Raw genomic sequence first — 26,093 nt, 5'->3', positions numbered from 1 at the left:
CATTGAATTTTACGATGTTGCCAAACTAGAGGGAGAAGACGAAGATGATGATTCACGTCTTTTCTTTTTGTCTTTCTTATCTATTTTGTCCTCTAGAGCTTGTAATTTCTTCATGACTGTGTGCACCAGAGTCAGAAAGCGTATTCGTCTCCGGAGGCAACGAAGTAGTGAGAGAAGCAGTAGGCTGTGACATCATCACGTCAGCCATGCCCGTGTGTGACATCGGTTGTGATGTCACCACGCTTGTAGGGAGAGGTTGAGCGGCTGCTGCTGGAATCTTTGCATGTGCTGCAAAACTGTTTCCAAAATCCTGCATTGCCGGAAACATCGATGTTGTTGTCGGTGCCGTAGCATTTGCTTCCATAAATTGCAGGCCAGAGGGATGAGGAACATTCATCGTTGTCAGGCCCGGATGGAAACGTGACGCCATATAGTGAGAAAGCAACCCCTCCAAGGTTGGTACGCCTGGTAGGCGCATCAGGGGCTGAAATCTGGGACAAAGATGGTGATGCTCCCCCTCTCCCTGCCGGGAATGACGGAGCGTAATTATGCATAAAATTACCCAAAACCTCTCCTGGAGTTTCCAATAACGAATCGCTAGAAGAAACTGAAGGGGTATGGGAAACATCAAAAGCAGGTGACAAAACATATGGAGCAGTCTGATGTATTGCCGATACAAAAGAAGCCGACGATGCTTGGTCATCCAAAGATGGCGTCATCTCCTTTCTTTTGTACTGGCCTTTCCCATAAAACTTCATCCATTGTTCCACCGACCAAACACAACAAACTGAACAAGGATTAGTTATAATAGTACATACATTTTCTCTGCACCTATTACATGTTGGATGTGGATCTGTAGATACCAATGTTAAAAATCTTGAACAAGGAAGCCCACTCACTCCAGGGCATTTCCTTTGTCTCTTGTGAGAACCCGAAGAAATTTCCCTTGGTGAAGCAAATTTCTCCATATCTCACATGTACACATACCTAGCAGATCACACCCACACTGAGATCACCCGGAGAGAGAAAAAAGGAAAATATGAATAAAAAACGGGCAAACTAAACAGATAGAAAGTAATCACGTCCTATCTTAAAGGCGATAGGAAAGTAACTGATAGGACATGGGACGCCAAGGGCATTCTGGGAACAACAATACCCCGTGACCTGCTACAGATGCCAATAGTCCCTGTATCTCAAAGTTTTTTTTTATTAATTCTACCGGTTTCCAGCTTGGCGCTAGTATTATTATCCTAATGTTAAGACCGAAGGTTTGTTTCGTATATGAACAAAGTTACTTTATATAAGCATAACAATTGCTTTCATAAAGATGTAATCCATATGCTGTATGAAAATCAATTTATAGCTACATAACAGTAAATGGAATATATACTAACTGGCAGGGATATATCAGTGCAAAAAACCTAATGGAGACCTTTACAGAAAAGAGAACGTCTAGGAAATAAGAAGAGGAGCAAGAACATTATTTTCTTAAAATAATTAGGTTTCATATATAGTACTTACCAAGTCATTACATAGCTAATGTTTCAATTCATGCAGCAGCTTAAATTTTGAAATACACAGTAGTGCTTCTGTTATTTTAGTGCAAGTGACTAGCCTTGCCTATTTTCAGGGAAGAAGAAGTACAGCTATGCTCACATCTAGCACTATTTTCCTTTTGGTTAAATAAATATGATATTGTTATGATACAATAAAGTTTCATACATACTTACCTGGCAGATATATACGATTGAAGACCCACCCAGCCTCCCCGCAGGAGACAGGTGGAAGAGAGAATCTGATTAGAAAACGGGAATGGTTCCTAGTCCTGCCACCCAGCGGCAGGCCGGTAGATCACCTGACCTACCTGTAGCGTGTGCCACGAAATTCGAATTTCTGTCGGGGACGACGGAGTCGATAGCTATGTATATATCTGCCAGGTAAGTATGTATGAAACTTTATTGTATCATAACAATATCATTTTCATACATTCAACTTACCTGTCAGATATATACATAGCTGATTGACACCCTTTGGTGGAGGGCAAGAGACAGCTAACTACTGACTAGACAGGTAAACAACATATGTTGTAGGTATTTATAGACCTTGGTTCCTCTGTGTTTCTAGACGAAGGGTCGACTTCCTAGCTATTGCATAGGAGTCTGCTTCGTCTCAAGAGCCTTAGCAAGATAGTGATCTGTGGCCAAGAGTTCTTGTGGGTCTACCGATGGGGTCTTATCCACTTACTCGGTCGAGCCTAATTGGCATTTGTCAATGGGTGCTAATCCGCTTATATGACAATATGCCTATGCCTATTGGCATAACTAAGGAGCGCAACACCGATCCCGATCACCTGTTCCTAACATGAGGGTTCGCGCTAGAATTGAAAAAGAGTTATCCCCCAAACTCCTTTCAAACCTCAAAAAAAAATTCACTAAGTTAAAATAAATTCAACTCATTATTAAAGGATCAGTGTCGGCTCCTTATCCCAGCAACGTATCCGCTGACACGTATAAACCAAGAGAGAAGGATCTTTCGTAGGTTAACTTGACGTCCTTCGTGTAATGAGCAGTCAACACATAGTTGCATCTCTCATATGTTAAAGCTAATATGTCTTCCTGACATACTGTTACAAAAAGAACAAGAATTTGCAAAAGCTCGCATTTCATGAGCTTTTAAATTCTCAGCTGTTTGAAGGTATCATCAAGTCATTTATGAAGTGCTTTAGAGATCACCATTGTTTCAAAGAAGACTAGGACTTTCTTTGAACTGGATCTCATCTGGATGAAGCCTAGCGCCAGGCTGGCGCCTCGCCCTGGCTGGCGCCTTGAGCCTGCCTGGCTCCTTGCGCCTGCCTGGCTCCTTGCGCCTGCCTGGCGCATCCTGTTTGCCTGGCGCCTCGCACCTTGCCAGTGCCTTGCGCCTGTTTGGAGCCTCGCGCCTGGCGGGTGGCCGACTTCTCCCCACTTGCTGGAGCTTCGAGCTTGTTAAGAGTCTCGAGGAAAACTGGCGATGTCCACATCGGACACTTTTTCCCGATTTGTTCGCCTCTAGCGCACTGCGCCAGGTTGGAGGCCCACTCTTCTCCTCATCAGACAATGACAGTGTTCATATTGACTGTCTTTCTCTGGCGTCTTCACGCCTGTTTTGGCATTTGGCGCTACATTGTCCGAAAGTCCTGAAGATCCACCATCGTTTATCAGGAGACTGGAGAAGGGTGGAAGAAATTCTTTTACTTTGAGCTTTTGGCCTTTCCGGCAAGGGGAGGTGATTTTAGTCAGCTACATCCAGTAGACGATAGGAAATCTAAAAGTCCGAGAGACAAGTCTTCCTCCGAGGAGGATCCTTATTGAATACTTCCGTTGCTAACGAGTTCTCCTCCTACATGTTGATGAGTTTTCTTGTTGCAGAAGCTCCCCTATCCTTGCCCGAAGGAAGGGAAGGAGCCTGGAAGTTTAAAGAGATTCTGAGCTGAAATTGGTAGGACTCCTGATTACTAGCTCTTTAATGTATCTCTCTGAACCTTTTGGGAAGTAGTTTGAGCCCTCATCGCGTTCCCAAGACTCTGTCAGTAAACGTTTAAACCTTGTCTTCTTATGTAGATGACAACGTCAATACATTACCCGGACAACGAAACCTCTATCTGAAAGCGTTGATCCAGGAATAAAAGGCTTTAGTTCTTTTGCCAAACATACTATGCTGGCCAGAACCCATTGCCGAGTCTTCATAGAATTTGATTCCAGATTCTAAAGCCCAAAATTTCACTTGTCCTTTTGATCGTTTAGGACCAAGAGAAACATTTGATGAGGAGCAGTTCCATCTTGATGGAACACAGAATCTGAGGCCCAAATTAGGATCCCATTCTAAGTATAAGATCTCCTACTCTTATCGTATAGAGGTATTGTATAAGATCCCAAAGATCTTAATTCTCTACTATCTCTAATATTCTTTGTCGAGACAGAGTATATCTTTTTACTGTGTTCATTGATAGCATAAAATACCAAGGTGATTCTTCCCCTGAAGGGAAGAAAACCATTATGTGGTTCACAGAGGTATCGGAAGAGGAAAGACAGTTTCCCCTTTCCATCTAGCACGATCTGCAGCAACTCTGTCTTAAACATATTTGAAGGAATTATCAAGCTTCCCTTGAAAAATCCTCTCATTCATACTTACTCTGTCAGTCTGCACGCAGACAGACTCAGAGTGGATAGATTTTTCTGGTCCAATATTTATAATAGATTCCGATAAAATCTCTACTCTCTTAGAAAAACCTTCCGACACATGCTGAGAGAAGAACGTGACCTCTGTGAATCCAATCTTTTTATTGCCAAAATGATGCATTCATCTTCTTCCTTTGACGCCCATTTATCTTAATATCTGTTAAGAATATATGTATATAATTAGGGGAAAAAAGACTAAAGTTTATTCCCCTATTTAAATTAAAGATGGCGTATCTTGCTACCTCTCTTGTTTCGAGGAAAAGGAAGCAAACTATATGAAGCTCGTTCGTCTTCTACCTTGCGAAGAGATCTGTGAATACTTTCCGCAGGTTCTCACAACTCTTTCCAATAAATGTTAAACATACGTTAACAGTTATTATCGTCAATCAAGAAGGTTCTCACGGACATGCAAAATCCCGCATCGAACCTGGTAAGGATGGTTACGTTCCGTGTCTGTTTCCAAATAGGTTAAATCGTGCTCTGCCGAATTAAAATCCTTTATAATACCGTCACATTGTGGTAAACAGCATTCATCTAGGAAAACTCTTTGTAAGGATAGTAGGAATTCTGTAATTAACCACGGTGTGTGCATAAGGCTTAACCGTAACCGTTATCTTAAGGTGAATTTTCTACTACATTCTTTCCTCGCCGAGGCAGAGAGATCCTTAGCAAAACGAATACTATGTTATTCATGTTTGCCTAAAAATCCCCTCAATTCGTGGTTAAGTCCCTGATTGTAGGGGGAATATACGGTGAACCATTCGATCCCTTAGGAGAGAGAGATGTAACCAACCACTCACGAACGAGAACCGGATGGTACTGAATTGGCGTTACAATTACAGCCGTCTCGTTCACTGCCTGGCTGCATTCATTCTGAGTTGCCAGTTACTCCCTTCAATGAAGGGATATAATAAAATTATTCTCAATGAAGGGATATAATAAAATTATTCTCGAGCCTAAGAAAGCTCTCAATAATGCAAATTTAAGCCAAACAACCTTTGTTAAATACCGAAGCTGAGTAGGTATTGTTGAAACAAACCTTTTAAGCGAAGTCCTTACTAGGAAAATCCTGTAAGGATATAGATAATTCCGTAGCGAACCAGAAAGGCAACTCTGGTATGCGTATATGACTTGTCATTCAGTAGTCGTATACGCTAAGTCTTCTACGACATTCTTTCCTCTCCGACATGCAGAGAAAGAATGGAAATCTTACTCTCTTCGTTCTTTTCGTCAATAAACCCAAATGAGTATTAGTCAAAAGAGATCGCCTTTCTTATCTGGAAGAGCCTCTAATCAATGAATGAGAGCTCGTACGAATCTTGTTCAACTTCCAAACGATTGCCCCTCTTTCTGTAAATGGTTGATTGCATTATTTTTTAGAAGGAGGATTATTTTAATATCCATTTACTATTGAACTAATTCTCACAATCCTGCTCTATCTTCCATTCCTCAAGTTGGGAGAAGATTGAGCAACCGGAGGAGAGCGCTTCCTTTCGAAAGGTGAAGGGCTTTTAGCAGTACCGACTCTAACCTGACATGGGCTACGGCAGCCTGTGCTACATCTTGAGTCCCTGCCAGGAAAAAGCCGAACTTGCTCTTGCCTTTATTGCATTAAGACTATCCTGACAAGGGCGACGGCCGCCTGTGCGACAACTCCCGTCCCTATCAGGAGAAGCCTCGAATGTCTTTCACCTTTCGCCTGGAGGACTCTTGGCGGTTGTCAGGCTCTTCTTGTAGGAGAAAGAGCCTGGCGCTAAGCAGGAGTATCTTGCCTAGAATACTCCTGGCGCCTGGGAGGAGTATCGCGCTCGGAATACTCCTGGCGCCGGGCAGGAGTATCGGCTTCCGAATCACTCCTGGCGCCTGGGAGGAGTACGTGCTCGCGAATACCCTGGCGCCTGGCAGAAGTATCGCGTTCCGAATACTCCTGGCGGCCTGGGAGGTGAGACCGGCTCGGAATACTCCTGGCGCCGGGCAGGAGTATCGCGTTCCGAATACTCCTGGCGCCTGGGAGGAGTATCGTGCTCGGAATACTCCTGGCGCCTGGCAGAAGTATCGCTTTCCTAGGAGGAGTATCGTGATCGGAATACTCCTGGCGCCTGGTAGGAGTATCACGTTCCGAATACTCCTGGCGCCTGGGAGGAGTATCGTGCCTGGAAGGCGATTCGAATCTGGAATCTTCCGCCTTATGGAAGGTTCCGCTTGTGCGGAAGGTTCCGATCTCTTGTACACTTGTTCTTGCTTAGAATTCGACAATACTTCCATTTTCGTCCATAGCCCTCCCTTTCTTCTGAATGAGAAGGACTTCCATTTCCGATGAAGATCCTGGTTCATAGTGCTTTAGGCGCTCTGCACCTCTATTCAGGCTCTTCAGGTGCTTTGCGCCTCGTTTCAGACGCTTTAGGCGCATTGAGCCTCGTTACCGGAGCTTCATGCCCGAGGAGCTAGAAGCTTAAAAGTTATATATATGTGTGTAATCACTAAACGAGATCCATATAATTCATTCGATCAACAAATATTCTTTAATATCTAATTCGTTATTCTTTTCATATACACGTACCGATGAGGAATTTATTGAAATAACTATTTCAAACCCCCATGGGATAGAGATCCATATAATTCATTCGATCAACAAATATTCTTTAATATCTAATTCGTTATTCTTTTCATATACACGTACCGATGAGGAATTTATTGAAATAACTATTTCAAACCCCCATGTTTGTCTTAGGGATGAGAAATGTTCTCTTTCAACTTGCTGTGAAAGGTACAAATTTTTTTATAAGTTTTCTTCTTATACTATATGCATATCTTCCTTTTTATTTTTGAGTTTTTTTTTTTTAAATTGGCAATCTACAGCATCCTTAAATTAAGCCTGGTCATGGGTGTATGTTTTAGCGTATATTAGCCCAGAGCGGTGAGGTTAATGGATGTCCCTAATTGGGCCATAATATTCACTGGCTTCAAGACTGGCACTGGGATTGGGGTCTGAAGCATGGAACCCAAGTAAAGGAGTAGGTGGTACAGTTAGAGGGCTGATAATGGGAGAAAAGGCAGTTTGGAAATGGGATTGGGGTCAGAAGCATGGGAGCCAGGTAAAGGATTAGGTGGTATAGTCAGAGGGCTGGTAATGGGAGAAAAAGTAGTTACAGGAGATCAAACAGGCAATTCAGCTACACTTGACTTAGAAGTAGACTACGCTGGCTAAAGTCCTAGCTTCGGCTCTAGCAGCTGCCTTTCTTTTCCAGTCTCTCTCAAGCTTGTCTAAAACCTTCCACTTTCTCTGATCCCAGTCCCTGCATTCAAGACAAGTCAAATCAATCATGCATACATATCCCCTAGATGCCTTTGTCAGCCTAGTATTGCAAGCCTTTGCTGCAAAAGCGAATACTAGATGCACTAGAGTCAGACATAGTCTGTGAAATAAGTCTTAATCAGTTAAAATATCAGGTTCAAAAACCCTACACTAACTATAAATAGCACAAAGGCTACCAAAAGCAACAATACTTTGTCAATATGGAGAGAAAATACAACCATACAGCAACAAAATTCCAAAATAAAAATGCTCATATAACTGAAGTTCAGCCGTTAACCAGCAGAAACGAATTGAGATCTTCAGCTGTGTTATTGTACCTATTCTTTCCTGAAAGTGGGTGGGGCTAGTCACCTACACTAAAATAATAGAAAAGCTACCACAAATTTCAACATTTCAGCTGAGTAATTTACTTGGTAAGTTATGAAAATTTTGTGTAAAAGAATTAATAGTCATCACATATGAAGGAATAAAGCAATAAAAAATATGAATGCATACAAACCTGAACTTAGGACCAGGTACTTGAGCTAAAGCTTTTATACAAGTGCTTAACATTAACAGCACCATATATTTACTGTGTCTGTAAACTTTTGACATAGTGAAAAGGCAGTAAAAGTAAAATCAATGGTAATGATGGGGTACATTGCATTTCCAATTAAGATATATATAAGTGCTTGGCAACTGATGATTTTTTTTCAGGTTGGCAAAAATGACGAAGTGTATCATCAGTTTTGTGGTCAAAAGAAGAAGGGTTCAATTATTTGAAGAATACAATTGTTTGCCAGTCATGTAAAGAATGCAAAATATTGAAGGTTTATCTTAGTTTATATAACTGAATGTCTCCTGACCAGGCACTGTCATCAGCAGATAAGTAAAAAAGTAATGCACATACTGTAGTATTTATGTAAAATCTCTTAAAAAAAAGTAATGCATGTACTGTAGTTTTTATGCAAAATCCCTTATCAAGATTTACAAATATATTTGTCTCTTCCTCCTTGCATTGCACTATCCTTTTTTTACTAGTTGCCTTACTATTGACTAATTCTGTAGTTGACCTCTGTTATGAAGCCAAACTGACTACTGATGATCTGAATCATTTTTACAGCCTTTCCTCCCGTAACTTCTCTAATATTTTCATAACATGATGCAGTCTAATTCCTCAATATTTTCTGCATTTTAGAGCATCCACTTTTTTTGTGAATATTATTTTCATAATCTTATCCTGCTGGTCCTAACTCTTCCTGTTGTCTGGTTTGTATATTTTCTGATTAGCTTATCACCGAGAGGCTCTCCTGCTGTTTTTTTAGCAAAGCTCATTATTCCTGATGGTTTTGGGGTTTTTCCCTCACTCCATATTCTTTTTGATGGAACCATAGGTATTTTGTTCCCTTTACTGTGAAACTGTGGTAAAAGTAACATTGTCTTAGAAATGACAAATTTTCTAATATAATTTGTATTTTTCATAGCTACAAACCTGAGGTCTTAACAATAGGATAATTTTCTAGTGCCTAGCTGGATCCAGTTAAATTGCTGATGAAAGCAAAATCTTGTGAGACTGGCAACGTGTGCGTATATCAGATGAAAAGTGGTTAAGGGCCACCACCCACAGCGTTCAGTCTTTTTCTTAACCGCCTGGGCATGAGATGTGGTTGACCTCTCTCGGCGTCTACTTGGTTCATTGCCAGTTTTCGCTTGTGTTTCTGCGTGTGTGCCCAGGTACTCCAGGTTTCCTGTGTTCTCATTTTTTGGCTTTTTCAGCGACAGATCATCACAGAACTTGGAGTAAGTAATATGGAAATAATACTCTTAAGTTCAAGAGACATGAATGGTTCCTTACATTGTTGTACAACTTAATTGTACCTTATTAATTATTTAATTGCTTTTTATTCATTAATAAATTATGGTCAACAGCAGACAACCTAGAAAATTGGGTTAAGCACTGTAGAAGCTGCATAGCACAGTCATTTTTTTTTTTATCAGCATTAACAATATGCCTTTTATCCTATCTTAATGGGTAAGGATTTTGATTAATAGAATTTATTGTTTAAGAGAAATTGTATCTTTAGGAATTCTGTAGTCTCATCTTATTTTCCATCTAATGTGATTAATAGGGTAGCTGTTCTGGGGTTTATGAGGCAGTTACAACATTATGAAAGAACCAGAAGGAACCATCTTCCCACCTACTGCAATCCTCATATTAATCTTTGGCAGCCAAAAGGAGGTTACACAAGAAATTTGTCTGCTCGTGAATGCAGTCTCTGTCTGTTTGTTGCTGCACTAGAATAAGAACTTCAGGTTCCACCTAAAAAAATTAAGGATCAGGTGATAAGGATCCCCCTACACAGAGTGACAAGCATAATACTGCAGGGATTCTAAAGGTTTTCATTATTAATGTAAGTATATTACCAGCCAGTAGTAATAACTACACTTATAGGAGGTACTACACCAAACTGCACAAATGAGATGGAGTCAGTCACCTGTGCATAGGTGCTTTATGAAGCTGAAGGATCTATGTTATCTTCATTCCATATGGGTAAATCATTTATTAATCACAGACAACAGGAGAGTCCAACAATATTGCCTTTCTTGTCAGCTCTACAAGAGTAAAGTATATTCTGAGTCAGTATTTACAGAGGAAATCTGCCTCAACTACATTTTAGAACATAGTAACATTAGAGAACTACCAAGACTTATGTATTCCAATTTTGAGTTACTCTATACTCTAGAGCATAACATACACATATACATTTTAGATGACTCTATACTCTAGAGCATAACATACACATATACATTTTAGATGCCATTCATTACTAAATTTAAGCACTACCACAAATTACAAATAGAAAAAAAAATACTTACCATTCCATGAACTACCAGCATGGTCAGGAGTAAGGTGGACACCTCTGCCCAAATTGCCTACAGTGAAAGGTGTAATTCTCAAGCCTCCCTTCAAGATGGCTGCAACACTTCCAATATTAACCCCCACCCATAGTAGCTTTCGGTAATCAATGGAACGGAATTCATCGAAACTATAAGTAAAGAAAAATTAATTTTAAAAAGAGGAAAAGAAAATAGTATGTATAATTATCTTATAATAAAAACCATGATAAACTATCATCAATACATGATAAACTTTATCATCAATACAAAACTATCTCATAACTCACATTATTAGGATATGCATACTTAGCTCAACAGAACCAGTGGAAAATCCATAAAAAATTATATATGTACTAACCTAGTAATTACATTGCTGTAGTTTTCCTCTTGCATGACGGTTTGAATTCAAAATTTTGCAGGTAAATCTTCACAGCCCAAAGCATGTGACTATAGTTCCCGCCCCTGACCCTGCTGGCAACATCCAGAACTAAACAAGCGAGCTCATTCTGTTTCTGCCTTATGTCCATTGGAGGGGCGGAGGGTGGGCTTTATTCATGTAATTACTGGCTAAGTATATATAAAACTATTTTATTATAAAAATGTCATTTTTATATAAGTAATGAACTTACCCAGTAATTACACTGCTAATCACAACAGTGATAGGAGGTGGGATACATGGACATATTCTACCTCAAAACATCAAGTCATGTAATGAATTGAAATAGAAATAAAGAGGGTTGCTAGCATTGAATAAATGTTTGTAATTCTTTATTAGTTAAGAAAGCCTGCAGTAGAGAACTGCCTCTGGTTAGTGTTCAAGTTGACCTGTAGCTGTGTGGCGGTAAAGCCGTATGGCGCCTCTACTTAAGTAGAAACTTTGCAGCGCCAGATGTAATCAGATGGCTACCAAAGCATTCATAAATGCCCTTACCCTGGGAGCACTGCTGGTTGGTGCACCATTTAACCTCGCTTAACTTGTAGCAGCATGGTGATAAAGCCGTGCATCGCCTCTACTCAAGTGGGAACTTCGCAGTGAAGGAGCTTTTCCTGATGGCTGGTAAAGTATCAGGGAAGCTTCGCAGTGCAGGATGTAATGCGATGGCTGGCAAAGCACTCATACCTGCCCTTGCCCTGGGCGCAGTACCACTATAAACACAAAACAAGATTGTCACCTTCTGAAATAAAGACCACAACCCAGCACTGATAGTGATGGGTGCTCCAGGTACATTGTACCCCCTGTCTCTCATAAGTTTTAACTTCCTTCAAAAAAGAAGTGAGAAGTGAAATTGACTACACTTCAAGTTGGTTGACTGTAAAAGGACATCAGGGGTATAAAGTGCTTGAAAGGTAAATGGGCAGACGTTGTTCTGACGTTTCAGCTTTCACTAAAAGTAAGCCTTAAGTCCTTAGACAAGCTGATGCTGAAATATATGAAGAGCCTAAGTGCTTCCAATCCTGCTCAGGCAATATCTGAAAAACTCTAACAAAATAGAGAGCTTCCTACTCTTCCCCTAACAAAATAGAGAGCTTCCTACTCTTCCCCAGAGCCAAGGATGTTGGCATCAATTAGAAAGTAATTGACGCTTGAGAACAGTCAAACTTCGATCAGAAGTCTTCTTAGGCATACCAGGGTGCCTTTTTTGAGACGGAATCTCATGGTTGCCACCTTTGTAATATCTGGCAACCCAGCGTTGAAATGAATGCCTCCTCCCATCCAGCTGATGCAATATCTGCTTTGCTTCAACTACGTAACTCTGCTATTATCTGTTGACTCAAGTCATCGTCGTAGCCAATATTAAGGTCACAAGGGGCAATAAAGTGATATGTAGTAGGCAAAAATTGCGGTTGAAGCGCCGACCAAAAAGTATATACAACACATAATTGAGCATTCTCGCCTTGTCAGTGTCCAAGCTCCACCTCTTTCTTTACGTGCTGTAAGCGTCCTAATACACTGACGAAATTTCTTCCCAACTTTTCCCTTCCTTCAAAATTCGACAAGATATTAGGCCGCTTGATGCTACGCAACCTAATATCTTGTCGAGTACTGCAGTTCCGAGTGTTCCCGTCAAGATGGGGGGGAACTAGTCACCTGCTTTGGACTGTGAAGATTTACCTGAAAAATTTTGAATTCGAGCAAGAGGAAAACTATAGCAATGTAAGTTAACTATTTAATATGCATTATTATTATTGTTATTGTTCAGCAGATGAACCCTATTCACAGGGGCCACTGACTTGAAATTCAAGCTTCCAAAGAAGATAGTGTTTAAGCTTGACGTTACATTAAACCAACAGTGTAGGTTGGATGACAGACAATACAAGTGTAAAAATGAACACTAACCTCAGAGGAGGTGAATACCGGAAGTGGAAATCACTCCTAAAAATAACACAATGAAAGAGGCCAAGGGGGAAAATATCAGGTGAAGTTAATCACAGTTACCATCTACAGTATTTTGAAAAAGTAAACTACCAATTAAAGCCATTTCTATAAGATCAGAAAAGTACTGCAATACTGCTGACATGCAGTCAGGAGGTCCTGAAGTATTATTCTACCAAAATAGATATAAAATGAGGTAGCTGTTATCTTTAATGAATTACTGAGGGTTTTATTTAGATTGCAAGTGGAACTCAAATAGAACTAAGATTTTACTGACTAGGTATCTTATGCTATGTTTCCACTTCATATAACTGTGCACCATCAAATTGCTGTAATTAATAAATACAGTTTGACAAATTTGGTATAGCCCATTAACAAAAACAAGGGTATCATTAAGCTTTCCTATGGCAGCTTCTGGATTCTTTTTATTACACTATTACAGAGACATGAAGGAGAGGAAGGCCTAAAGAAGATGGAGGGCAGCACTCAAGAGAATAAACAAAATAAAGATATATAAATGAAAGTAGGACAGCAGAAACATCTGCAAAAGGCTCATTCAACACAGCAACACTGACTAAGGATTGAGCTGGGAAGGAGAGGATTACTGGAATTCTTTCCCATCTGGATGTTTGCAAAGTAACTGGTTCTTTTGTTTTCTGAACAGGTAACTGAAATTGGAAGGTTAATTTTTTTGTACAAAAGATAATTATAATTAAGACCTTTGATTAAAAAAAATGTCCTGCTTGGCAATCTTCCACAATTTTAGGGTTACTACCTTCTTAAGTTTATGATTATTATTTGTTCAATATCCTCATTCTGTTGTGTAAAACTGGTGTCACACCGCTAAGTAACAGAGCCTCCCCTTTAATTAACATAAAACTGAAGTCTTTGGCACTGCCATGGATGCTGATGTTTATCTGGAATCCACACCATAGTGTCATTTCCCAGTAACCTATTCTTTGAGTTTACTTCTGTTATATATTTGTATTAGTCTAGTTATTTCCTCTTAGCTCTTTTTTGACTTTTTTTTTCTCCATATAAGGATTCTAGTTAGTGAAAGCTTGAATAGAAAGCCAGTGAGTGCTTTAAAAATAAAGTTAAGCACACAGATTAAGAAACATATTTGATAGAAGTAGACAATGTGCATAACCTCAAGACAGGGCTCTCAAGGTGTTGCATTCCCATTCTAAGTTTTAAATCATCTAAGTATAAACAGATTTTAAAACTGAAGACAGAATTTCTTCTCAGAAATTGTTAATAAAGATTAAATTTCAATTAATAAATTCTCAGATTTTGTTAATAAAGATTAACTTTTAATTAATTAACTGTAGAATCATAATGCAACTATACTACTGAATTTTTGCTACTTGTAACTGACTTTCCTCTAAAATCAATAAATTTTTTCTATATTATCAATGTTTTCTTAGTGAACATTTCTCTCTAATATTTTATACATGCTTATTGTTCACTACATTTTACAAAAGTTGGCCCATACTTACCTTTTATCTCCAATACGGTGGATACGCCACACATCAAGCAACACGCCAGGACGGGAATTGTGGCAAGCTCCAGCAAATTCTTCAATAAGCTGGGAACAAAATGTATAGCGTTAGATACCTAACCTGTGACTTTTATAAGGTGCAATACACCCAGTCCTGCTTATACAACTAGAATACATTCCATTAAGATCAATCATTTTGGGAAATGGTATATATTTAATCTTATTTCTTTTGAATTGAATGGTAATGACAGATTGATTTTATGAAAATGTAGCTATAAAGCAAAGCACTACGGCACTTTCAGCCATTCCGTGCTTAAAATAATGAAAAAGAGAGGGCTGGAGTAGTTAAACAACAAAATGGAAGAAAAGAAATAGGAAAGAGTAAAAGGAAAAGGCTAATGAGTGGGTGAAGTTTGGGGATGAAGAGATGCTTCAGTACTGCCCACAGTACACCATATATACTGTACACCATATATACTACTATTTTTGAAACTAAGTACCATGACTTAAAATGATGAGTCAAAATCTCTTACAATATTTTTTATGCACTTTATAGAAATAAAGAACTTAGATAAGCTAACAAAATTAAACTACAGGATGGATGAAAAAGCAAGGAAGATACCTTGGCCTAAATACAGTAAGTCCTCGGGTTACGCTGGTCTCGACTTACGATGTTTCGTGGTTACGAACGCGCCCCCATAAAAATATAAAAAATAATATTTTGCGTCGTTCCGTCTTACGCGGTTTAGCGTCGTAAGCAACGTAAACAAACGCGAACTAGTTCCGGGCGCACGGCGGAAGAATACGCTTTGTGGGGGAGAGGACGGCGTCGCTTCGCTACGCTCATTCCTCGCCCATACGCCATTTTGGTTGTTTACACTGCCTCTCTCTCCCTCGTGTTGTATCGTTTTTGTAACTTTTTGCTCTTTGTTATGGCTCCCAAGCGCAAGGCGGACTCTTCTGATGGTAGTGCATCGAAGAAAAGAAAGGCCATCACCATGGAAATTAAAGTGGACATTATAAAGCGATCTGAGAAGGGAGAAACGCCAACAAACATTGGCCGCTCGCTTGGCCTTAGCCGTTCGACCGTTGCTACCATTATCAAAGATAAAGAGCGCATCGTTGAACATGTGAAAGGATCTGCTCCTATGAAAGCGACAGTGATAACTAAGCAGCGTAGTGGTCTAATAATTGAAATGGAAAGGTTATTGGTGCTTTGGTTGGAAGACCAAAACCAAAATCAACGGCGTACCCCAGTCAGCCTTATGGTGATTCAGGAGAAGGCGAAAAGATTGTTTGAAGCGTTGAAAAAAAAAAGGGGGAGGGAAGTGAAAGTGAAGAGTTTGTGGCTAGTAGGGGTTGGTTTATGCGATTTAAGGCTCGGGCCAATTACCATAACCTTAAATTGCAAGGTGAAGCTGCTAGTGGGGATGAGAAAGCAGCGAGTGAATTTCCTAAAGCGTTGTCTGAGATAATTAAGGAGGGGGGTTATTCTGCTCAGCAAGTGTTTAACGTAGACGAGACAGGTTTGTTTTGGAAACGTATGCCTAACCGCACTTACATCGCCAAGGAGGAGAAGTCAGCACCCGGTCATAAAGCCAGCAAGGAGAGGCTAACTTTACTTCTTGGGGGTAATGCTGCTGGCGACTTCAAACTGAAGCCCTTGTTGGTGTATCAGGCTGAAAATCCAAGGGCACTCAAGGGCATTTGGAAGGGTCAACTACCAGTAATTTGGAAGTCCAACAAGAAGGCATGGGTGACACTTGCAGTGTTTGAGGACTGGTTCGTAAACCATTTTGTTCCAAGTGGTGGAGCGGTATTGCGCCTCCAAGGGTATCCCCTTTAAGGTGTTGCTAGTGCTGGACAATGCCCCTGGACACCCTGCCCAGCTGGGAGACTTCAACCCTAATGTCAAGGTGGTTTACCTTCCACCTAATACCACGGCCCTTTTACAGCCTATGGACCAAGGAGTGATTGCTTCGTTCAAGGCCTACTACCTACGAAGGACAATTGCTATGGCTTTACAGGCAACTGAAACCAAGAAGGACTTGACTCTGAAGGACTTTTGGAAATCCTACAACATCCTTGATGCTGTAAAGAACATTGCTAATTCCTGGGAGGAGGTTAAGCAAACAAACATGAATGGTGTCTGGAAGAAAATTTGTCCTCAATTTGTGAATGATTTCCATGGGTTTGAGGACACAGTTCAGCTAGTTGTCAAGAACGTTGTTGCCCTGAGTAAGGAAATCAATTTGGAGATGGAGGTTGATGATGTTACAGAGCTGCTGGAGTCTCATGGCGAGGAGTTATCTGCTGAGGACCTGATACAACTGGAGAAGCAGATGATAGAGGAAGAAGAAGCAGCACCCACCCCAGAGCCTAAGGCTTTCACAAGGCAGGACTTGATAAGAGGTTTTGCAGAGTTGCAGCAAGCGTTGTCAACTTTTGAGGCTCAGGATCCCAACTTGGACAGGTTCACTAGGGTTTCCAGAGGCGTCATGGATTTGATGCAGTGTTACAAGGAGATCTTGGATGAAAAGAGGTCGCTCTCTGTTCAGACTAACCTGGAGCAGTATTTTAAGAAGGTAGAGAGGCCTGCAGGAGATCCTGTACCCTCTACCTCAGCTGCCTCTGCTAATCCAGACTCGCCTGCCCCACAATCTCCAGCACCTTCTGAATGTTCTGCTAACCCAGACTCACCTGCCCCAGTATCTCCAGCACCTTCTGTAGGTTCTGCCTCACCTAAAGACTCACCTGCCCCAACATCTCCAGTAGTATGTTCTGCCTCACCTCAAGAATCACCTGCCTCAGCATCTCCAGTACTAGTATGTTCTGCCTCACCTCAAGAATCATCTGCCTCAGCATCTCCAGCAACTTCTGGAGGTTCTTTTTCTCTTCACTAACCTCCCCCAGTCTCTCCAGCACCACAGCTTCCTCTCCAGTGTGCAAGCCAATCAAACTAATAAAGGTAAGGAATTGTTCTCTCGTTGTTATTGATAGGTATTTACATTAAATCATGTGGTATTTTTCAATGTTCCGACTTACGCTGAAAATCGTGTTACGACGCATCGTAAGAACGGATCAACGTCGTAACTCGAGGACCCCCTGTACAGATCCAAATGGAAATAGGAGTTGCGTATATCTTAGTTTAACCCGACCACTGAGCTGATTAACAGCTTTCCTAGGGCTGGCCCGAAGGATTAGATATGTTTACGTAGCTAGGAACCAATTAGTCTCCTAGGGCTGGCCCGAAGGATTAGATATGTTTATGTAGCTATGAACCAATTAGTTACCTCCTGGTGATAGAAGTTCACTCTCGACGTGGTTCGGAAGCCATGCCAAGCCGTTGGTCCCGTTGCTGAATAACCACTGGTTCCATGCAACGTAAAACCACCATACAAACAAACTAAACCAATTAGTTACCAAGCAACGGGACCTACAGCTTAGTTGGATCTGAACCACGTTATATTGAGAAATTAATTTCTAATCACAAGAAACAAATTCCTCTGATTCCTTGTTGGCAGAGCGGGGAATCAAACTCGTGACTACCGAATCCATAGGCGAGCTCGTAAACCACTTGTCCAACAAGGAACTTATGGAAATAGGAGAGGGAGATAGAGTTCAGTTACAATGTTCGTCCCCCAGACTTACACTTGAGTTAAAGCACTCTTACAAGATACTTCTTGTCCAGAAGGTGAGTGCCTACACAACCAGTTAGCAACCACTGCTGGTCCCAAGAAAAATATCTAGGGGCCTACGGTCAATGACCTTCTGCTGGAATGAAGGAAGGGAAGCCTACAACCTTAACACCTGCATCCATTGCCCAGAAATATTATAAAGTTCATCTGTTTCCTCAAAAGTACTGTGCACGATGTCCCTCCAAGAGGAGTTATAACTTGTCGGGAACCTACAAGTTTGAAAAAGGAAGGGTGTTCCACGACACCTTCTCCAGTGCTAGGTGAAGCCCAAAGGAGCTGGTCCCAACAGAGCTAGTTCTAAAATATCTAGCGAGCCAGAAGAGCTAATGTTACATAAGAACTAGATTTTAACTTATATATTATTTCTGTGTTTGTGTATATGTTACAATACCTTCTTTTTCTCCATCCTTTGCCTCATCAATTTTTTTTTCATTAACAGTTTTGTTTTTAATCTCTGAATCTACTTTACTTATATTATTACTGCACTTCTTGTTTGTGTGAAGATTTCCTTCTTTCACAGTAAGATCATTATTAATGTCAGGTTGTTTTCATCATTCTACAATTGTCTTATCATTTTTCAATTGATAGTGCTACAATACTTAGTACTATAATAGTTAGTGTGGCATACGACATAAGTTTTAGTACTAAAATCTAGCATTAGTGTGGAGGGGGGGAAACAAAATGAGCTCAGTTTTTAAAAAACAAAAAAACCAAAACTTGTCAAAAATAAATCATAGTCAAAAATAATTTATGAATATATTTAATCAGTATTTAAAAATATAGGTAATGCCATGTATAAACTCAATGTTAAAATTTCAATGTTTCAATCCTTCCATTTATTTCTTTGGCTTTTTTAATTGTAGTCTCTCTTTCACCTGAAAAATATGCAGCTTACTTAGTTCTTTGCATAGCTTCCTCTTGCCAAATGCCTCTTAAAAACTGCCCTAAGGAAGGGTGCGGGGAATCACTACAGCTTGTTTCTTGTCCTTGGTAAACCCTCTGCTGTCCTTTGTTCAACACTCCAGATTATTGGAAAAAATAAAGGCTCCTCTCTTCTTCTTCTTCTTCCTGTTCTTTGGGGTCTTTCAGTGTATGCACCTTCAAAATATAATAGTATAATTTTTCCATTTCTTGTCCCATTTGAAGATCCTCAGTATTTCTAGCATTTCTTCAAATGCTTGGGTTATTTTATTTGGAGGCAAGAATACTAATGCAGGCAGCAAGCAGTTTACAATAAAGGCAAGAGTAGTATCAGTTACATTATTATTTGAATTTTCCTCCAAACTGCTTGTGACAGATGAAAGAAACATCCTTGTGTCTCTACATTTCCAAAAACTTATTTGAGAGCATCCATCACCGGTTTCTCAAAATCTGTAGTAATTGTGCTTGGTTTTAAATCTGGGCACTCCTGTTTCAAAACTCTAAAGACTTTTTTATAAGTTTCTTTTGTTTTATTTGTCAGCAAGATGTAAACACATGCAAGTATAAATTAACTTTTAATAGCATGGATTGTATATGCTTGATAAAATAGTTGTGGGACCATTTTGAATGTACTGTCGCACATCCAGTGTGTAGCAGTACCAAGTTCATCTAGCAGGGTTTTTCTTGCAAATACTATTAGTATTTCATGGGAATTACTGGCATTATCATAAAGTAAAAAGTTTTCTTTGCTTTATAATAATTTTTTTTTAAATCTTCAGGTAAATTGATTTCTGAGATTACTTCTGGTTTGAGAAAGTAAGCTTCAGTTTTGGTCTTTTTCTTTTAATGCAATCCCTAAGTACATTTCTTCTTGGCATACAAGATGCCGTTTCATAATCAAAATTTTGGGTAATGTTAGCAATGATTCTTCATGGTGATAGAGTTGAACAGTAATAGTGCATGTGAATGCTTTTGAGCTAAATGACATCAGTATTATCTCTGTAATAAACCGCAGTTGTAACTGTTCCTTTGCAGCCTTTGATAACGCATCTCCACTTGTGTGTTTCCTTATTGGTTGTGTTCTTCTGATAAATGCATTCTTCAAATAAATGTATCCTTCGCGACATACTTGATCACTTCCTTTCTGTGATTTTACTTTCATGTTGAAAGGTTGTACTACATGTAATTAATTACGACCAAAAGACGAATAAGCAAGCACAACCAAATTGAATTCAGTATCACAAGACGACTATTGTCAAACTAAAACAAATATCAACTACGTTAGAGTTGCCAACTGTGATAACTGATTTGCTAAAAGATACATGTAATTACCTTGTACATCATACAAATTTAACTGCTGATTTAGAAATAGCCATTTTGTCCCACTAGCTCTTATGGCGCAGTAGATATTTTATAACTAGCTCTTTTGGAACTAGCCCTGCTGAGATTAACTATTTTGATGCTCCACCCAGGACAGGAGAAAAGAGAGAGAGAGAACCCATCTCTATGATATAGAACACTATACCAGACAATACTCATCATTACACTAACAGTTAACCCCCCCAATCAAGAGAGGCACATAACACTGAATACCCTTATGGGTTACAGTACTTAGCTTTTGTGCATAAATTTCAAATTCCATTCTATTCAAAAAATGCACCTCCAAAAAACTTTTAGAGAATGGTCCCTCATGACTTCTAGTGCCTTTCTCCATCATCTCTTTCAACCCCCTCAGCAAGGCTAAAGATCTTGGAGAATCTGGAGAAAAAGAACAACAGTATCAGTGTCAGAGATAGGGAAGGGAAGTAGTCTTAATACAACTACAACGTTTGCATTAGAGGCCTGAAGTAATTTGGGAGGGTTAATGTTCCAGCCACCTTTTGCTTCCTCGCTTATTCCCAATCCCGTCCCAAACCAGAGGTATCTCATTGGAGAAGGCAGACGAGATCTGGCAGTCACTGGCTGTCTGAACTTGACCCAAAATTGCCATCTTCCCTCCTAAACTTAACTGAAGCTAAGTAATTAGACTATAGAAATGAGAACATACTCAAGGTGAATTTGAGGTAAAATCCGTCCTGTTGCTCAACTGTGCAAGGAAAGGAGAGTCATGAAGTCGCACAAGCCCACCCCACTGCAGCTCAACATACCTGGTGGGGGGGGGGGGGGGGGAAGAGTTACCCAAGCAACACTCCACACCAAGTCTAGACAGTCCATAGGGAGTGAGGGAGTCTTGATGTCAGCCCTAAGGTGCAAGGGTGGTACCCATCCCCATGGCCCAATGGGCATTCTCAGTGGCAGCAGCCCTGCCTGAGGCATGATCAGTGGGGTAGTGAATTAGCACCTTAGCTGCATAGATCCATCTTAGTGTGAGCCCAAGGCGTGCGTGGTGATCTATCACATCTGCTCACTTGCAATGAGGCAGAGCACGTGAGATAATATGTCCTTCTGGGCTTCCTACTTGAGGCTTTAGATTCCTGTCTTCTCCCTCCCATGCAGAGGAAGAGTTTCTGGGAATGAGGAGGAAGGTGAAGATGAGTTTGATGATAATGTGGAAAATGAAGAGGAACAATGGTTCTTTTTTGTCCCCCGGAATGCCTTGCTCATCTTCCACACAGAGTTACTCCAGAACGGGAGATATCACATAATCTTATAGAAGGAAGGAAAGTTACTGAGAGGGCTACTGCAAATGGAGGATCTGCTTTCTTGCGGTAGATGGAGAACCACAGAAAGCAGTAGCTGGGTCAAAATGAGGCTTGGCCTTCTCATTACCAAGAAGGCTATCAAGGAATGCAGCCTCTGACGAACTAACCTGGAATATTGAGAGGAGGTTTGTAGATGCTCGTATGACACCAGCTGTTGAGCATCACAATCTCCTTCCCTTGTCAAGATGAAAAGAAGGGTTTGTTAAACTCTTAAGGAGGAAGGAAGACCTGGAGAGGTCCAATGGCATCATAAGCTAACGAATGCCTTCTGTCTCCCTCTTCATGTTACCTAACTATCAGTCTTCTTTCACTGGGGAGAGGACAAGGTTGCAAATATTGAACAATTGGGGAGATTGAGTGACATAATATACAACCAGAAGGTACACAGCACAAAAAGAACTTAACACTACTACAAAGAAAAGATGCGTAGCAGATACTTGTCCAGTCCCACGGGCACATAGAGAAACAGTGGGAGGCATGTCCTCACTACTCAGGAGCCATAAGTAAAGAGGCTAATGTTGGCAGGTGGGTGAGGAGGGGTATTACCCCACTCATTCCCTTTAACCACCAATTAACTGCCTTTTTTCCATAAGCAATGGACATTCCATCTTGTGCTGATAAAGACTCCTAATATAAAAAGTGATGGTTTGTGTCCCATTAGGTACAAACAACCTTTTTACAACTAATAGAGATTGAAAAGAAGGCTTATAAATGTAGTGATGAGTCAAATACACTGAAACAGACAAACAATTATGGAGTCTAATTTATTCTTGATGTATATGTGAATTTCCCAAAAATAATGTGTAGATATGGTCCATAGAAAAATCCACGAATACAGGGGGGGGGGGGTCCAATGTACACTGTCCCATCTACAGCAGGCCTTACAAGTACACCTCGTAGTATATAACTCTCTACTAAGATCTTTTATAAATAACACGTTCTAAGTTTAAGAATAAAAACATAGATTTCTAACTGCAAATGATCTTGATTTAAAATAAAAAAACTGGGTCTTCACAGCAATAGTGCAAGAACCACATGCTTCATGCTGTCTACCAAAGTTTCTGCAGATGGACTAAGTGCTACACATATACCAAAATGATAAAAAAAACAAAGGCAACTGATACAGTCAGATTCTCCACTTGCTCAAATTACTAATATTCAGGGTTAATTATTAAAAGTCCTATGAAAATTAACAAATGCATTCCTTGTTTCTGATAGTAACCAACCCTGCCAGGTGTAGCCATGAGTAAAGAGGATTGGTTGTGCACATCACATCCTATTTAACTAGGAATGCTTAAGGTACTATACAGATATTTAATTAAGATTTAAATTACTATACCTTAAATTCTTCAGTATCTCTATCAAGCAGTCTAAGGTTGCAGTTAAGGAGATGGTACAACTCTTGTGGTTCTAAATCATCATCACCAACCTGAAAAGATGTAATTTCATATTACAGACTACATAAATTACTTAAATCTTGACGGTAACACTACACGTAGATGTGTTCAAACTGTAGGCTTCATATAACAAATTCCCATTAATCATTAAAACTATATTTACTAATGAACCGCTATTACCAAAACCCGATCATTTCTTGAAAATAACGTAACTTGAAATTAGCCTACCCTATACTAAGGTATACAGTATAATCTACATGTGTATAAATCTGTTGTGTTGTTTTTGTTTTAGCTTTATGAAATAAATGACTGAGATGTTAACAATTAAAATGTGCATTTAATTTCACACCACTTTAGTACCTTTTTGACATGGAAATGGAGCGGCACTTTCAGAGTTTTCCCCGGGCTCCACTAACACTATTTACACCACTGATTGAATAGAATAACTTGAAAAATGTTATTGTTAGTATACAATAAGGTTTTGTACATACTTACCTGGCAGATATATACTTAGCTTTACGTCTCTGACGTCACGACAGAATTCAAAACTCGCGGCACACGCGACAGGTAGGTCAGGTGATCTACCTTACCCGCCGCTGGGTGGCGGCTGTAAGAACCAATCTCCCTTTCCAGCCAGAATTTTTCCTTCCACCTGTCTCCTGAGGGGAGGCTGGGCGGGCCATCAATCGTATATATCTGCCAGGTAAGTATGTACAAAACCTTATTGTATACTAACAATAACATTTTTGTACATGAACTTTCCTGTCAGATATATACTTAGCTGATTGACACCCTTGGTGGAGGGAAAGAGACAGCAATATAAATATGGAAAAAAGGGGAAAACAACACTAGTTGTAGGATGTAAATACAACCTTGGTTCTTACCTGTTTAGGCAGAAGACTTCGTAGTTACTGTCTATGAGTCTGCGTTGCCTTAAGAGCTTCAGCGAGGGCGTGACCTACAGCTGACAGACTCTTTGGGTCTATCAACGGGATTTGGTTATCCGCTTACTTGATAGAATCCGAGCAGGATCTGTCAACGGGGATTCGCCCACTTATATGACAGAACCTAACCACTATCATTGCAAGGAGCTCAAACATAAACCGATCACCTAACCAATCTAATCATTGTTAGAACTACGAAATGAAAAACATGCCTACCCGCATGTTCTTTCAAACAACCAAAAACTTACAACCTAACAAGGGGGAAAATATATACTACAAAGGATATGTCTCAGCTCCCTGCCCCAGCACCGAATCCGCCGATACGTACGGGCCTAACCCGAAGCACTTTTCATACGTAATTTTGACGTCTCTCAGATAGTGGTTTGCAAAGACTGAGTTGCAACGCCAGAATGTTGCCTTCATAATATTACTCAGGGATATGTTTTTGTTGAAAGTCATGACGTGGCAATAGCTCTTACCTCATGAGCTTTGACCTTAAGAACTTTGAATTGACTTTCATCACATATCGCATGCGCTTCTTTCACCAGGCTTCTGATAAAGAAAGAAAGCGCATTCTTCGAAAGAGTCCTCCTTGGATCTCTTACAGAGCACCAAAGGTTGACATCATTGCCCTTAAGTTTTTTCTTTCTCTGTAGATAAAACTTTAAACTTCGTACTGGGCAAAGCGACCTCTCTGCTTCCTCGCCTACTAATGCAGACAAGCCTTGGACTGCAAAGCTCCTAGGCCAAGGATTTGAGGGGTTCTCGTTCTTAGCCAAGAACGAAGGTAGGAATGAACAGATAGCTGCATCTCCTCTGAATCCCACATTTCCTTCTAGTGCATGGAGTTCACTAACCCTCTTTGCGGAAGCCAATGCCATGAGAAAAATTGTCTTCCTCGTGAGGTCTCTAAACGAGGCAGACTGAGGCGGTTCGAACTTAGTGGACCTCAGGTAACGTAGCACTACATCCAGATTCCAACTCGGAATCCCTGGCGAAACCTTGGATGTTTCAAACGATCTTATTAGATCATGAAGGTCCTTATCTTCTGAAATGTTTAAGTTTCTGTGCCTAAACACTGCAGACAGCATGCTACGATAGCCTTTAATGGTTGATACCGCCAATCCACTTTCTTCCCTAAGGAAAAGTAAGAAGTCTGCTATTTGGGTCACAGAGGTACTGGAAGAGGAAAAGTGATGGTTCCTACACCATCGCCGAAAGACGTCCCACTTCGATTGGTAGACTCTAAGGGTAGAAGGCCTTCTTGCTGCTGCGATAGCTGTTGCAACTCTTGCAGAAAAGCCTCTCGTTCTGACCAAACTTTTGACAGTCTGAAGCCAGTCAGATCTAGAGCGGGGAGGTTTTTGTGATACCTCTCGAAGTGGGGTTGTCTGAGCAGATCGATCCTCTGTGTAATGTTCTCGGAAGATCTACTAACCATTCCAGTACCTCTGTGAACCATACTTGTGCGGGCCAGAACGGGGCTACCAGCATCATCCTTGCTGCCTCCGATTCTGCAAATTTCTTTAGTCTCTCTCCCAGTATCTTGAATGGAGGAAAAGCATACATGTCTAGACCCTTCCAATCTAGTAGAAAAGCGTCTATCGACACTGCCCTCGGGTCCGATATCGGAGAGCAGTAGTTGGCTATCCTCGCATTCTTGGCTGTGGCGAAGAGGTCTATATGAGGCTTGCCCCAAAGCTTCCACAGGTCCTGGCAAACATCCTCGTGAAGAGTCCACTCTGCAGGCAGGACTTGATCTTTCCTGCTTAGGAGGTCTGCTCTGACGTTCTTTTCTCCCGTACGAACCTGGTAAGGAGACAAATCTTCCTTTCCTCTGCCCACAGCAGAAGTTCTTTTGCTGTCTCGTACAGGGAGAAAGAGTGAGTCCCCCCCTGCTTCCTGATGTAAGCCAGGGCTGTGGTGTTGTCCGAGTTGATCTGTACTGCTGAAGCTAGGACGTGGGGCTCGAAAGCTTTCAAAGCTAGCCAAACAGCCATCAGCTCCTTCTTGTTGATGTGCCAGGTCACCTGTTCCTTCTTCCAGGTGCCTGACACTTCTCTTGAGCCGAGCGTTGCTCCCCAACCTGTTTCCGAGGCGTCGGAATACAACACTTGGTTGGGGTTCGGAATGTGAAGGGACATCC

At 40.7% G+C, this 26,093-nt stretch overlaps 1 protein-coding gene and 1 long non-coding RNA gene across 4 annotated transcripts in view; one reads left to right on the top strand and one right to left on the bottom strand.

The window, feature by feature from the left end:
* Positions 1-13,941, top strand: part of LOC135224316 (uncharacterized) — a 278,217-nt gene extending 264,276 nt beyond the window's left edge. For both annotated transcript variants that reach the window (XR_010316702.1, XR_010316701.1), the window contains 2 exons: positions 8,230-8,409; positions 13,227-13,941. This is a non-coding gene — a long non-coding RNA (uncharacterized LOC135224316). The remainder of the gene's footprint in view (positions 1-8,229; positions 8,410-13,226) is intronic.
* Positions 1-26,093, bottom strand: part of LOC135224315 (protein mono-ADP-ribosyltransferase PARP3-like) — a 123,942-nt gene that overhangs the window by 18,322 nt on the left and 79,527 nt on the right. For both annotated transcript variants that reach the window (XM_064263183.1, XM_064263184.1), the window contains exons 9-11: positions 22,946-23,035; positions 14,284-14,372; positions 10,390-10,559 (exon numbers count right to left, since the gene is read on the bottom strand). In XM_064263183.1, the coding sequence (XP_064119253.1) occupies positions 10,390-10,559; positions 14,284-14,372; positions 22,946-23,035 (349 nt within the window). The remainder of the gene's footprint in view (positions 1-10,389; positions 10,560-14,283; positions 14,373-22,945; positions 23,036-26,093) is intronic.

Source organism: Macrobrachium nipponense, chromosome 12, assembly GCF_015104395.2.
Source record: "Macrobrachium nipponense isolate FS-2020 chromosome 12, ASM1510439v2, whole genome shotgun sequence".
Taxonomy (NCBI): Eukaryota; Metazoa; Arthropoda; class Malacostraca; order Decapoda; family Palaemonidae; genus Macrobrachium; species Macrobrachium nipponense.
The sequence above is the reverse complement of the archived record's forward strand: the minus strand, read 5'-3'. Positions and strand labels throughout refer to the sequence as shown.